The sequence below is a fragment of the Physcomitrium patens genome, chromosome 23, assembly GCF_059467195.1.
Source record: "Physcomitrium patens ecotype Gransden chromosome 23, ASM5946719v1, whole genome shotgun sequence".
Taxonomy (NCBI): domain Eukaryota; kingdom Viridiplantae; phylum Streptophyta; class Bryopsida; order Funariales; family Funariaceae; genus Physcomitrium; species Physcomitrium patens.
In genome coordinates this window covers 8144036-8159836 of record NC_143432.1, presented here as the reverse complement: position 1 = coordinate 8159836, position 15801 = coordinate 8144036, and the positions used below count along the sequence as shown (strand labels likewise).

At 39.6% G+C, this 15801-nt stretch overlaps 3 protein-coding genes across 3 annotated transcripts; 1 reads left to right on the top strand and 2 right to left on the bottom strand.

Annotated features, from left to right (window-relative positions):
• Nucleotides 1-747: 747 nt before the first annotated feature.
• Nucleotides 748-6307, bottom strand: LOC112275856 (chloride channel protein CLC-f-like). Its single transcript, XM_024506538.3, has 9 exons — nt 4974-6307; nt 4185-4599; nt 3815-4009; nt 3237-3691; nt 2897-3001; nt 2337-2570; nt 1869-2084; nt 1466-1698; nt 748-1214 (listed from the first exon to the last, which is right to left on the bottom strand). Exons 1-9 carry the CDS (start codon nt 5724-5726, stop codon nt 1130-1132), a joined length of 2691 nt encoding a protein of 896 aa, XP_024362306.1. The 5' UTR covers nt 5727-6307; the 3' UTR covers nt 748-1129.
• Nucleotides 6308-7648: 1341 nt separating this feature from the next.
• Nucleotides 7649-10252, bottom strand: LOC112275857 (signal recognition particle 43 kDa protein, chloroplastic-like). The gene is made up of 3 exons (XM_024506539.3): nt 9573-10252; nt 8564-8972; nt 7649-8417 (listed from the first exon to the last, which is right to left on the bottom strand). Exons 1-3 carry the CDS (start codon nt 10076-10078, stop codon nt 8073-8075), a joined length of 1260 nt encoding a protein of 419 aa, XP_024362307.1. The 5' UTR covers nt 10079-10252; the 3' UTR covers nt 7649-8072.
• A 656-nt stretch (nt 10253-10908) lies between these two features.
• LOC112275777 (beta-glucosidase 6) lies at nt 10909-14745 on the top strand. The gene is made up of 11 exons (XM_024506405.2): nt 10909-11173; nt 11381-11506; nt 11871-11946; nt 12132-12291; nt 12446-12698; nt 12920-13038; nt 13227-13414; nt 13715-13746; nt 13933-14035; nt 14174-14285; nt 14448-14745. The coding sequence occupies exons 1-11, from the start codon at nt 11021-11023 to the stop codon at nt 14617-14619; spliced, it is 1494 nt and encodes a 497-aa protein (XP_024362173.1). The 5' UTR covers nt 10909-11020; the 3' UTR covers nt 14620-14745.
• Nucleotides 14746-15801: the final 1056 nt, after the last annotated feature.

Sequence of the window (15801 nt, the reverse complement as noted above, 5' to 3'; positions counted from 1 at the left end):
GTTGCAATCTATTTGGATGATATTCTAATCTTTTCTAAGAATTTGAAAGACCACGGCAAACATGTCCGCCTACTGTTGGAAAAGCTATGAAGTGTTGGGCTATATGCAAAACTGAAGAAGTGTGTATTTCATGCACCTCAAGTTGAATTTGTTAGATATATTATTTCCAACAAAGGCCTTTTTATGGATCCAAAGAAGGTACAAGCAATCATCAACTATAAGTGATGTCCAATGCTTTCTTGGATTTACAAACTTCTACAGGGTTTTTGATAGGAATTACTCCAAGAGAGCAGCTCTACTTATGCAATTGACATGCAAGGACAAGCTCGACTAGGGCCACAAAGCAGAGAAAGCTTTTCAAAGCTTAAAAGATACATTCACAACAGCTCCAATTTAATATCCAGATTTAAACAAGTCCTACTTTATGGAGACCAATGCATTAGACTTTGCATTGGGAGCAGTCTTGTTCAATGGGTTGCACATTGTCCTTACTAAGAGACTGTTGGCTGCAGACCACTGAAGAAAAATCTTTCACCCCGAAGTGGGCTGCCTTAAACCAGTTGGTGTTCATGTTTCACATTCAATTTAAAAGAATGGAACCGAGCATGGTATCCAAAGATTCATTCATGCAGGACTTGGACAGCTGCTGTTTCCACAACGAGGATTAGAAAGGAACAGGATAGATAGTGTCTTTCTTTTCAGCAAATCTGACTCATTCGCGATTTGCATTGCACCGAGTAAACTCAATGAACAGAACAGTTTCTACATCTCGGCATTCCTTTAAAATGTATTTTTGACATATCAAAATACTTGAATAGGCTTTTCAACATTACTAAGGCCATATTTGACAACTTAGTAACAGCATCTCCTATTTGAACTAATAAGCTTTGGCTGAGCCAGGACTTAAAATCTAAGCATATCTCTGTTTCATCGAAACACTATCGGTCTATTAAGAATGAAACGTCACATGGTATACTACAAGTGACGAAAGAATGGGTGGTCTATCAAATTCCTATTGAGCAAGTGATTGCTACAAGGTTTAGTTTTGCATCGGTGCAGTGATGAAAAACTAAACCAAGTTCACAAGACATCGCACATTGGCGTGGTTGGACTACTGAATATATTGTAGTTAATGCGCTCCATTGGAAAGAGATGGAAAGTCTTCTTTTGCTTTCTGCTCAAGCATGGTTGCTATTCGCTTAGAAGCCTCGGCCCTGCAGACAGGACGAAACACATAAATCATAATACCAAGGACCCCAACACTGCAACCACAGAGGTCATTATCTTAATTTCCATAATTTCCATAATTTTGAACGACCTAACTTAGAAGAGATCAAGCCCTGGGCCTTAGAATGCTAATGTAACTAGGTCTTCAACATGACTTTGAGATTGGATGGTAAGTACTGCAGCTTTTGGTTGTAATGCTGGATGTTTTAGTGACTTAAACAGAGAGAGGAGAGCTTACTTGACACACTGTGGAATCATTTCGCGATGTAACAAACCAACCACTTTATGACCACAGTCCTGCCATTGTCTGCCAACAAGTGTGACAACTGAAAGTTGATGGAGACCAAGCGGTTGCATCAATTCCTCTGCAGCCCGCAGAGTTATATCTGGGTAGCAGACTACAATTTTGCGTCCGTCGGCCACATTCTCTATACTACTGGTACAGATAGAAGCCACCAACATTTTCTCTACCTGCGCACACAATTAATCAACATTCACGAATTGAATGAGCAGTCATCTTTATTTATGATAAGTCCAACTATTGGTCTATAACTCAGTAGTGAGAGTATTTTTATATTCAAATTCAACTCATTGACAATTAAGTGACATTGCATGGATAATAGCAGGAAATGAAAGCATACCTCTACAATGATAGGTAAGTCAGAAAAAACAGATTCCTCAGTGGCTCTCAGTACTTCACGTTGTAAGTCGCTGGAAGACACAATTCCTTCTAGAAGATCATTCTCATCAACGACCAGAGCACAGCGCTGTCCACCAGCCAGCATTGCACCGACGCTCTCTTTTACCGTTGCCATTGCATTCACCTTCACATATTCCTTTGTCATGGCCTGAGATACCTGCAAATCACAAATAGTGTGACATTAGTAATGTTAAGTAACATCAGTAAAGAATTCTGGACCTTCGCCCTGATAAATACTGGCTGTTTGGAACGAAAATGTAACTGTACAATAGGAAATAGCATCGATTTTTTCTTTCACCATGGAAGTACAAATCCAAGTAAAGCGCTAGATACTTCGTCTAAATCCCGTCGTAAGCTCATGCAACTGTACAATAGGAAATAGCATCGACTTCAGAAAAGAAATACGTACTTGTAACTCATTCATAAGAGCCTCTTCCGAGATGTATGTTCCATTAGGATCGTCATCACTATCCATGATAACAAGCTCGACCTCAACCCCAGGCCCTTCAGCTTTGCGCCACACACGCCCAGTCAGCAACGTCTCCGATTCATCACTTCGCAGACGCTGGGCTGTAGGCTCTCTGTGACAGGGCTTCTTCTGATTTCCTACGGCTGCGACCCAGATTGCAAGTCCAACTGCACCCTGCAAGGATCAGCAAAAACTTCAAATTAGTGACAAAATGTAGTTAAAGATAGTAGTAGAGAGTGGTAATGAGGAACAAGTTTGGAAGGGCAATCTCACCAAGTTTTATGGCCCCTGTATGCTTCACAAAGCCATGAGATTGCCCAGCGTATTCAAACATATTAGGATCTAATTTCCTTGCAACAGTCCCTTCATAATGGTATAGATTAACTATCGATTAGGCAGTTTTGACAGAATAGTAAGATGAAAATACTCCATGAAAGTGAGCAAAGGGGGTAAAGGGATTCCAGACCTGAGTAAGAAAGGAGAAAACAGAGTAATCTTACCATGAGTGGGAGCAAAATGTGGTAGTCCTTGGTGAGCTCAAAAAGCAGGAGGACAGATGTGAGGGGAACTGAACACACTGACGCTAGCAAGGCTGCCATCCCCACCTAATGCAAATCCTGAAAACAATGTTAAGGGATCTTTCTCGAAATAATTGTAATTATTTTCTAACAGAATGAAGTGGTTTCTTTTCAGAACATATATATATATATATATATATATATATAGATATGTATATCAAATCCTAAACGAAAAAAAGCCAGGTTGTGCTGAGAAGGTGAGACGCTGCAAGAGTCCGACATACACGACTACAGGAAAACAAGTGATCTGAGCGGTACATACCAGTGCATAAGCCTGAGGATGCGCCACCGCATTGAAACCTGGCATCATGGTATTGATGGCCTGCCCAATTATGCTGCCATACAAAGCGCCAGCTGCTGACCCTATGAACAAACTGGGCGCATACAACCCTCCCACAAGACCTGAACCTTTGCACATTGCAGTAGCTACTATTTTTGCAACAGTGAGCTGAACCAAAAGACCTTGACCGGGAGCAGTAGCAGTAAAACCAGTCTTGAGAATTTCATCCACGTTTGTAAAACCCCAATAAAGAACTCCTGGGTATCTTAGAGCAATAATTCCAGTAAATAGAGCTCCAATAGCCGGAGTAACTGATGTAGGAACGCCAAATTGGTCATTAAGGAAACCAAAGGTGCGGGTGAACCATGCTACAAGGCGGGTAAATATTACACTCATAATGCCGCAGATGCCTCCAAGAAGTATGTACAATGGCAGCTCTGCACAGTATAATGAAACAGAGGCATTATCATTCAAGTCGCAATAATCAAGAAGCGCTAATTTGGCAGAACGAGCATTGTTTCCAACAGGTGAGGAAATGGAGGTGTATCTCAGAATCATACCAGCAGCAGATCGTAATTCATAAGGTGGGACACTAAATGCGGGTCTCTCGCCAAGAAGAACCTGAGATACAGTAGATGAGATCACTGCTGCTAAAATGATCATTGCAGTCGTAAGTGGAGGAGAATTTTCAGCATGTTGGGGTCTCAACACAGTTTCAATGGCGAAAAAGGTCCCAGCAACAGGTGCATTGAAACCTACAACACATGATCAATCCGGTGAGGTCACATACTCCAAAACAATAATCGTACGACGGCCTAGGTTTCAATAATTCACACCCTTACCATCATAAACAAATCAAATAGGATATATATTAAAAGTTTGATTTAATTACAACCACACGCAGTTTATTTTCCAACTGAAGTTACTTGCCTGAAGCAATCCCAGCAGCAGCACCAGCTGCTACGAGTGCAATTCGTCTCTCTTTACTATGTTTCATGACACTTGAAAAACCATGAGCCCAAGATTTGCCAATATCCACACTTGGACCTTCAGGACCCAGAGATAGACCAGTGCCGAGAGTCAAAGCAGCTTGCAGTGCCTTGATGAAAGGTTTAATCCCTGCAAGCCAATCTATTTTGTTACGGTTTCTCCGCGCCGGCAGAGGTCGAACCGTTCGAATCATGTCCACAACTTCGATCACGGTATGAAACATTCCCACAACAACTCCACCCACCACAGGAATCAATAAGATTCTATGCCAGATGTCCACAAGCTTTTGTGCACGCAACCAGGCCGCTCCCTCGCGGGGCGTTCCTGCCCAAGCCAATTCGTGTATAAGGTGTACCTACACAAGGTAATTCAATTCTATTACGATAACCCGCAACAACACCATAAATCACTGCCCAAGGATAATCAGAAACCATCCAAGTGACTATCCTCCAACATGAATTAAAACGTACCAATAATCTAAAAATTTACAAGCAGACATTCTACACGTTCCTACACATTTCACTAGCCGACCAGATGGTTGCCTTCTTAGGATCGATCTTAGATTTACACCAATTCAATTCACACACACGGTAAAATATTGACATCACTTCATGAACTGAAAAAACACAAGCAAACTAACAAACAAACGAACAAAATAGAAAACAATCACGCCATTCACCAATTTCAACCATAAAAACCACATTACGAACAAGCTAGAAGCACACATACCCCTTTATTGAAAAGAACCACACTGATACCACTCGAGAGGCCTAGCAAACAACCTAGAAGGAGAAGCACCCACTCAGGAGGCATTCGTTCTGAGACTTGCATGGCAAAGGAACTCTGTCTCTGCAACGACGGGCGAGTAAGCTGGGAGACTCGCTTTTCTCTCTTACGGTCTGAGCTAAGCTCTCTCTCACCAGCGATGGATTCAGCCTCAGAATTCATTGACGCAGGCTTCAGCTTCAAAAGCTCTGAAAACCATTCCGCCTGGCTGTTCCGTTCCTGATCGGATTTCCGCACCCACTCCTTGATATCGCTCCGTGGACGTTCTGAGGGCCTCTCGATTTCAAATTTCTGAATACCGTTCGTGAGAGCGGCATCATGCTGCAATAGCGCGTGGGAATCCCCATGTAAGTCCCTGTCGTACTGTGAGAGGGGATGTTCAACGGTTGCTTCGATCTCAGCTACTCTTTTGCAATCTCTTGTTGTCTCCATGTTTTCATCTCGGGTCGCAAGTCCCAACGCAGAACCCCAGAGACCATCCCGTCGTACTCTGTCGTCGGATACGAAAAGGGGGTCTGGAATCCAGAGTTTTTCCAGATCATCCCTGTTCGCAGTCTCTGAGAATCTGGAGGCTGCCGAACCGACGGGAACATGTACATCAGCGTTGAGTTTTGTTTTTCCTTTTGTTTCATTCTTTGAGTCTGAGTTTGAATCCTCCGGCAACAAGAGAAGAGGTTGCTTGTCACTCTCCCCCATCCTTCCGTGCTTCTCATGCAGCCGTCTCAAGACTGCCCGGAAAATATTTATTATGTGTAGTCACAAGCACAAAATTAGAGCAACCTCTGACGGATGGCTGAGCCACAATCATCAAAATTCAAACCGATCGCTGTCTCCGTCGAGCAGTCTTTTCCGAGTCAGGGTTATGCCCCAGCTCCCACAAAATACTCTAGTCTGTGCAGCTGGCAAACCCATCACGTCCATACTATGCTTTCTTGCGACCCTCCTGAAACACCAATGCTTACTTTGTGCCGCAATATGCATCGAACAGTGGGCACAACCCCTCCAACTTCAATTCCTTCCGGAAGCTTCAGAAATCCTAGACTCTCAATTCCTGAATGGCTAAAAGCACAATCCTGGATACGATTCCCTCTACCTCGGGGATTGATTGATACTAATAATATGCCATTGTCATGAGCAATAATATATCTGGCTCAAGAAGAACAGATCAAGAGCCTGCATGCGTACTAAGTTTCTAGCCCCAGGGTAGCAGCGAAGCTTGTGCTGTACGTTCATCGAATATTCAGATTCACTCGCGCAATGTACGGGATCATCAGGCTCTGACTTCACAATCCTCTTTCTCACAAGGAAACGAATTGATCAGCTCCTGAAGCTCATCGCAGTTACGCGCATCCAGATCAAAAAGCACCAGGTCATCGTCAACATTGACTCAACTCCGAAATCTCCATCATTGCACTCACGTAGTGATCACGATGGTTTCGAACATAACCACCACGAACTTACGATGCAGTCCCCTTCGATCGATCGTGTCCGACAGGGCTAGATCTATGATGAAAACTTTCGCCACACAGAGGCTCCACAGTGCACCTCAGCTCACAACCTGACAATCTGAAACTTCCAAAAGGAACCAATCTTCAGACGAAACGTGAGGCACCCATCACCAGATTCAAACAACACCACAAACTATCTCAACGCTTCACTATTGATTCTAGAGCCCCATCCACTATTCGAGAATTTCTTACAAACTCAGATGTAGACCATGAGCACTGGAGCCCTCAATTGTGCACTGCTAAAGCCACCCAGCAATTAAACGCGAATGGCAAATTCCTCCGAGGAGTTTGAGCGATGGGAATGCTAATCTCGATCTGATTTGCCATGCTCTCTGTTCTCGGCTCTGCAGGATTCGGTAGCCTTGGTGCCTGAAAGTGCTTTGGCCGGCGCTTATGTCTTCACTGTTACCGACACTCCCGTTCCTGGTGGGTGATCTCCCACTTGGCACGGACCTCCGATTATATTGAACATTACTATATTGGGGTGAAAATCATAGACTGCTGGCTCGGCTAGTTACTACCAGTGACAAGATAGCGGCTTATATTCCAAAACTCTGCTTAGATAAAATTAAGTTGAATCGGACATACCGACGGGGGCTACAGTCAACTATCTAAAACTGTCTAGAGATCAAAGTCAGAGTAATCACACTTAAAAAGGGAAACAAATACTTAAACTCCACATTCATCAACATGATTAGACAACTTAACCATTCTCTGAAGCATATCTTCTTCAAAACATGTCACTTGACTGGCATAGCATGTCAACATCTTTCTTTCAGAGTCACATATTATCCCCTCGATCAGATTAACTATTGAAGTTGCGGGTATTACACTAGACAGCAGCATTTCATATTTTTTTTCACTGTGTCAAATAAGGTTTAACAAAGTTCACATTTCAGTTCCTATCCAGTACAACATAATGAAATAATGACAATCAAAAATTGATGAACAAAGCTGCCAAATCTACTCTCCAAAATAATACTACCACAGATAACCTTTTCAAGAACGGTACAAACATGATGACTAATCTAGTCTCACAACTTGAACGCAGCCAAAAACATAAGCACTATCTAACTGTATGTCCATATATAGTAAGAGAGGCATGGAAAATTTAGAGGAAATCATTTTTCTGAATAATACTGGAAAAATATCCCTCTTTTGCACTTGGTAAAGCATTCTCCTTTCATCAATGCTAATATAACTGCTGATAAACCAATCGCCTATTAAAAACCTCGGCATGTGGGAATAGTTTACGAACGTTGTTCATTGCCGAGGTGGTGTGCTCAAATACTCTCCCATGAACCTTAGAGGGAAAATGACGGGGAAGCTAGTGGTACAGTACAAGTAAATAGGTTCTTGCACCAACGTTACCATGAACGGTTGAAACGTCCTTCTTACTTCTAATTAACCTGTTGAAAGTGGCAGCACGAGACACAAGCTTCTGGTGCTACTACCATGGCCTACTCTACACTAACATTTCTCAATGGCTGTCAAAATACGCCATCAAACAAGGACGCGAAAGCTTCGTCTGTGCTCACCTTGTCGTTACTTTCTGACTTTCAAACTCGGCAATGATCTCATCTGCAACGTTATCTGCAGGTTCCCAGGTGTTTTCCGTTGAATCTGCCCACTGCACCAGATACTCGGCTTTCCCATCCACCTCTCGCTTATCTACAATCTTCTCAGCAATGCCATACTCTAAACCTTCTTCGTAATCCTTGATCAGATCTTCTGCAATATTCTCTGTTGTCTCCCAGCTCTCTTCTGAGTCATCACTCCACTTCACCAGGTACTCCGTTACATTCCCGACTATTCGCTTATCAAGGATTTGCTCCACCTCCACAGTTTCGTAGATAGCCTCATCCAGTAACTTCACAACCTGAAATGTCATGCGAACAAAGATCAAACATATGTTCGCACAGTCAGAAAGAAGTACAATATTGATTACTGGTCGAGATTTAGGGTTGAAATAACACGATGTAAAATTTGAACACAACCATGTAATTCAGGATGAAAGGATGGTACCTGATCGAGGGCCAACCTTCTCGCAAATTGCATGGGGTTCGTGCGAGGAGTTCTCTCCAGGAGTTCTTGGGCGAGCATCAGGGAGGATCGACCTTTCTCGTCCTCGAGTTCGGGGTCAGCTCCTGCGGCCAGCAAAGCTTTCACGACGCTAGTGTGGACATAACCGGCTGCAATGTGCAATGCTGTGAAGCCGTCCTTGTCCTGCCAGTGCACGTCAGCACCTTCCTCGAGCAACATCTTCACGCATTTTTCAGAGCCCAATCCTGAAGCGAAAAATAGAGCGGTTCTTTTGTTCTCGTCGATTGCGTTGACATCCCGACCTTCATCTTGGAGAAGCTCCTGTAACTTTTGATCATCCCCCTTTTTGGCAGCCTGCCACCACGGAGTCTCGTACTCGTAGACCACATCGCTGCAGTACATTCAAAGAAAAATGTAAATAAACAAACAAACAAACATTAAATCCACAGACGTCGGCAATCACAATTAAGCAGAATTGAGGCGTACAAAATTCCAATTCTGAAACGATATTCAATAAACATGGAATGTGTGGGCATGCACAACGCATCTTGCTGCATATCTGGAATTTCAGCGCTACGATTCAACCCTACTTCGCCTCAGCGACCACGATCAATCTGGACAACGACCCTGCAGAGAAATGCATGTCACTGCTGCCTCGACGAAGGACATGTGATTTTAAGCCAAACTAGACTTCATGCTCATTCTCGTCACTAATTTCTCCTGCTGCATGAGCAATATCTGGGGGTAGGGGTCCATAAACTCTATTCCTGTAAGACTCCAACAACTACTAAAAATATTTGAAAAAGCAAATATGGAAGCTACAAAATATTCTGAACTTGGGAAATGATGAAAAAACATGGTTCGTAGAGACAAAACCCCTATTGCAATCAGTGTAAACACTTTGGAATGAACTATGCAATTCAAAATATGACGGAGTGGACCCTTCAAACACCATTCAACAGCCATTCCAAAAAACGATATGCGCCCATACTTAGCAATGTTAGCAGGGGGCTCCCAGCTGTCCGGGTGGTCGTCCTTCCACTCAATCAAATACTGCGTCTCCCCATCCACCACTCTACTCGCAAGGATCTTGTTCACCTCGCCGTAATCTTCCTCTCCTCCCGCAGCGTTGAACGCTGCATTCGCACCTACATCAACACCGTAATCCTCCTCTTTCTCTTCCTCCTCCTCCTCTGCCTCCTCAATCCCCTCATACTCCACACTCTGGTCCTGGAAAAACCCCTGCGACGCCACCAAATCCCGGTCCTTCTCCTCCCAGCTCCGCTCTTGCACCGAGCTCTTCTCAACCTGCGCCTGAACCACTACGAGTGGAGTCCATCGCCTGCCACTCAAATTCGCCACACCAAACCCGACTCTCGTACTCCGACACAAGGGAGTTATGGCGACGACCTTACCCACGGCGATAGAGGAACACGGTGCAATGGACTTCGGCGACGTCATAGTTGCCATGGAGGCCACTGCAGCCATTGCAGCCATGGCTAACACGCAAACTCACTCCCGTTCTCTCTCTCGCTTCGCTTAATCGATGGCTCGCTTCCCCGCAGGCTGCGAGTCGGCCACGAATCCGTAGGACTCACAAGCAGAGCACACCGCGAGGAAGAGGAAAGCAGGTCGCGGCGGCAGGGGGGGGGGGAGCTCACCGAGGCATATGGGAATAGGGAGTCACCGTGAGATCGGGGGGCATTGGTGGTGCGCGCAGGAATTGGATAAGCTGGATGTCCAGGTGGCGGACTTCCATTCGTCTCTAGTGTTCGCCACCTGGATTCGTTTCCTCCAGATAAAATGTACGCTTTCTCGAGGATACGTATCAGGTTGAGATGTACGCTCTCTCGAGGATATGTATCCGGATAAAATGTACGCTTTTCTCGTTCATCGGTGGTGAGTATGTACCCATCACGTTGTTATATGCAATACGTATCTTCTGTTCATGTATTCTGCTGTATTTCCGAAAATGAGATTTATCTTTTTTTAAAAAAATAGGGCTTAGACAAAAAGAGTGTGTGTTTAAGATAATTTTGGATAATTAGACGTTGTGGCAAGTGGCTGTTTGATGCCCTGAAATGCACTATGAGCGATTTTTTTATTATCTTTTGTTATTTTTAGAACTCATGTGAACAAGCAGAACAACAAAAGGATCTTGGAACTAAACTTTTATCTGTAACACCAAATGTACACATTGTTATCAGGTTATCATTGAGATTTGATTTGTTGGTGTCAAACATGCTTAAGCTTATCTATTGTGCTCTGAACATAACTTCAGTTTAATGTTTGTATGTGTGTATAGATAGATAGATAGGTAGGGAATCATATGCAGTTTTACAAGTGTATGATTTGCTCTCAAACAACCCACGAAAGTTGAAGGTTTTTTTATCAGGAGTGTTTGTACTAGATTATTGTTCATTTTGATTTTATACCAGAATGTTGGCAAGAGCACTACTATTACTATTACTACTAGTGCTGGTATGGCAGAGTAAGTATGTTTTAGGAGCTCAAAACCAGACTCCACAGGATGTCACCAGATCCAGTTTTCCTAAAGGCTTTGTGTTTGGAGCTGCGAGTGCTGCATACCAAGTTAATACCCACTCATTTTATTTGTTTGTTTGCATTTATTTTTATTTATTTATTGGTTGGTTGTTTGTTTGTGTTAGTTTTGTCTAGAAATATTGTTTCTTTTGAATTTTGGTTTTCAGTGAATTAATTGATTAGAAAAGGGAGAATTGAGGTCTATTACAGCCTTGTGTTGTTGTGGATTGTTGTTTGTGTATTGGGTTTGGATAGTATGAAGGTGCTGCCAGTGAAGGTGGAAGGGGACCGAGTATATGGGACACATTTGCACATAATTCTGGTAAAATCAAAGGAAATGCAACAGGAGATGTTGCTGTGGACCAATACCATCGATTTCAGGTACACACACACACACAATATCAGATTTTTGTTCAAATGTATGGGTTTAAATGTGTGTACACATATACAATCACTAAAATTCCAATGTTTCTATATTAGAAACCACGAAAAAATAATTTTCTTTTAAAAATGCCATTCTCAATAGCATGATTTATTTAATTGGTTTTGAATTTGAGTATTGCACCAAAATTTAGTTTCTTTGTGAATGATTGTTTTTATTTGTAAAGCAGTGAAACTTTGCCCAACATTTGTACTAAAAAGAATTACTATCATATTTTGTGTACACACATGTGTGTATGTATGTGTCTTTATATATATATATATATATATATTCGTTTTTGTGGTGGTTGAATAATTTTGGCAGGAGGACATGTGGTTGCTCAAAGATTTGAACATGGATGCATACCGCTTCTCTATATCATGGTCACGCATATTTCCAAGTATTCTTAACTAACCCACTTTCCAATTCTTTCATTCTCTCTCTCTCTCTCTGTATTTATATATATATATATATATATAAATACACACTTTCTATGGTGCTATTTAAAAAAAAATAAAAAAAAAATACATAAATTTGATGTTTGAGGTAATGTACACAAATGTGACTGTGCGGGAATGTGTTTAGGTGGAGTGGGTGAAGTAAATTGGAAGGGAGTTCAATATTATGACAGATTAATTGATTTTCTCACAAAACATGATATTGAACCTTGGGTAACACTGTACCATTGGGACATGCCTCAAGCCCTTGAAGATTCAATAGGAGGATGGCTAAGCTTGGACATTGTGTGAGTTCTATAAAACCCACGCAAAACTACTGAAAACTAATATATATATATATATATATATATAGTTATTTATTTATTTATTTATTTTTCATGTCTAGAAACTGAACAGTGAAGGAGGAAGTAATGGTGGGGTTTTGTGAATTGGGTGATTCAGCAACATGTTTGAACAATACGCGCGGTTTTGTTTCCAAAGATGGGGTACAAAAGTGAAACATTGGATAACCCTAAATGAGATCCATAGCTTTGCAGTGGACGGGTACAGGATTGGAAGCAAAGCCCCAGGACGTTGTTCCCCACCATTGGGAGAGTGCCCCACAGGGAACTCAACAACTGAGCCTTATATTGTTGGTCACCATGCTTTGCTTTCTCATGCCCAAGTGGTTAATTTATACAAGAAAGAATTTCAGGTAATCCCATAAGCTCTTTTATTTATTTATTTATACTCATAAATGAAAACATTTTAAACAATTGATTGTTTAGCAAAATGAGTGAGGTTTATAAATGTACTTTTTTTTTTTTTTTTTTTTTTTTTGCTTCTTCTTCTTAATACATTTTATTTGTTTATTTTTACTTTACTTTTGGAAGATTGATGCAATGGTGTTAAGTGGGTATATTTGTGTTTGTGTAGGAAGAGCAAAAGGGAGTAATTGGAATCACATTGGACTCACTTTGGTTTGAGCCTCTTGATTCAAATTCATCTCTTGACAAACAAGCTTCCAAGACTGCTCTTGAAGGATTTTTGGGATGGTGAGATGGCTTTCTCCCTGAACTAATTGATGATGGTGGAATAATAAATTTGATGAAGCTTCGTTTCTTTATTTTTTAATTTTTTATGGGGTTTATTAAAACATTCAACTTATTAAAGCAAGCTAGATACACTAACAGTGATGTTTACAATAACAAATAATATTTTGTATTTTTTTGTTTTTGACTAGGTTTATGGATCCTATATTCTTTGGTGATTATCCAGCATCCATGAAAATCACATTAGGCTCAGTGCTTCCTAATTTCACACTGGAGCAAAAATCTCTCCTCAAAGGATCACAAGATTTTATTGGAATCAACCAATACACTTCCAATTATGCAACTTATAACACAACCAATGGCGAACTTATTAGAACACGTATGTATACACATTTTTTAATTGCTTTATGCTGGATATATATGTATGTATGTATGTATATATATATACATATATATATATATATATATATGTGTGTGTGTGTGTGTGTGTGTATCTTTGTATAGATTATTATTTATGTATATATTTTATTTATTAATGTTTTGTAATGTGTTTCAAAGGACAAATGATTATATGAGTACTGTCTCTTCTTCCTTTTTTTTTTCTTTTTTTTTTTTCCTTTCAGTGATTTATTTATTTTATTTCCTAAAAAGAATTTAATGGATTTTGATATTTGTGCAGCATATAAAGATGGAGTACCCATTGGTGATCAGGTAACGTTTATCTTTTCTTAAATCATCTAAAAATTTCAGATTACAAAATTATTTATGTTTCATCCTCACTGAAATCACACAAATATTTCCATTTCACCTACTAGAATTATAACTAATACCAAAAAAATATTTATTATTTAAATTATTTTTGTTTTTTGTTTTTACAACTATCTGCTACCATCACAGACTGCTTCTTATTGGCTCTTTGTGGTACCAAGTGGAATGCAAAAGTTGATGGGTTGGATTCGTGAGAGATATAACAATCCAATCATATATATCACTGAGAATGGTATGTGTAATACTACTTTTTATTTTTAGGAACATACTTCTTTTTATTAATTAATTAGTATACTTTTACAATTATGATAAACAGAGAAATTTAACATTAATTAAGTTACTCATATCATTCATGTTTGAGCTACTTTAGGTAGAACAGAAAAAAACAAAGATGGATGCATGACTCTAAAAGACCAATTGAAAGATCCAGAGCGCATTCAATATTATCATGACTACTTACAAAACTTGCTTTGGGCACTAAGGTAAGGATATATACATACATACATACATACATACATACATATATATTTCTTAATTTGCAAATCATATCTATCTATCTATATATATATATATATATATATATATAATGAACTTGTCTTTGTTTTTATTTTTATTTTTTTAACACTTTGTCAATTTTGGGATAGGAATGGCTCGGACATACGTGGTTATTTTGCTTGGTCATTGATGGATAATTACGAGTGGGCAGATGGTTACACTGTCCGGTTTGGAATCTATTATGTTGACTACAAAAACAATTTGGCTAGATATCCTAAAGATTCTGCATTTTGGTTCCAACATATTCTTAAGAAGGATTAAGTTATCAAAAGATAGGTAATTTGGAGTTGTACTGCCTGTTTTTAATACAACTACTGTAATTATGTTTACAGAGAATGTGATAACCCATTGGTCATAATTCTAATAAACAAGTGAAATTAATCTTAACTAGTAATACAACCAATATTTATACCATGAATTTGATTATTTTTATTGACACATTTTATTACCTTGTTTGATTAAATTACTTATGTATTATGCGATTTTAACTAGTATAATTTGATTGGTTAATATATGTGTGTATATGTATAATCAAAATAGAATCATTTGTTCCATAAGTGTACTATATAATGCAGATTGTTGATGTACATCAAAAATTTATTATGTCACATGTATTGTTACTAAAAATATACAAAACAAACAGATAGTTTCAATTTTGATTTCACTTTTTGCATATCAGTATTGGTAGATGCCCTGTGCATTAATCCGAAATGTATTGTTAAAGTTGAAAAACATGTATATATGTACACAATTACTATTACATTAGCAAGTTTTTTCTACGAATATATTAATATTATTATTAAGCCGTTTATAATTGTAGGTTGATGTAGATAGATAGTAGTTTAGTTTAACTTACTATTTCAAATCTACTAATTATAGTACTACAGGAAGTTCAAAATAAGACAGCTTTTTAACATCTATCACACACTTAATATCAGAAAGCAAGCACTGGTATTAACACACTGTACTTCATTACACACAGGTTTATACCAAGTTATTAGAATTAAGAAACAGTAGCAACTAAAAAGCACACATAATCAACAACATACACATACACTAGCTGATGTGCACATACCAAAACAAACAAACAAACTATAAAAAATAAAATAAAATAAAATAAAAACCTTCTTCTTCTTTTTCTTCACAAAATAGACACATATACACGTGTGTCTGTGTGTATATATATATATATATATATATATTTATCACAATTGTGTAAAAAGCACACTAAAAGATGCTCAACTAAGGGAAACATAGGAGTGTAGAAATTGCTCATGAAAATTGACGACACATACGACTCCATACAAACAAAATAAGCTGATTTAATAATGGTCTATGCCACAGAATAGTGCTGCACCAAATCAACACTCTTCTGTTTTTGTGCTGTTTTCGGAAGTAAAAACCTCGGTGTCGGTGATCAACTAATTCTGATCGATGCATGGA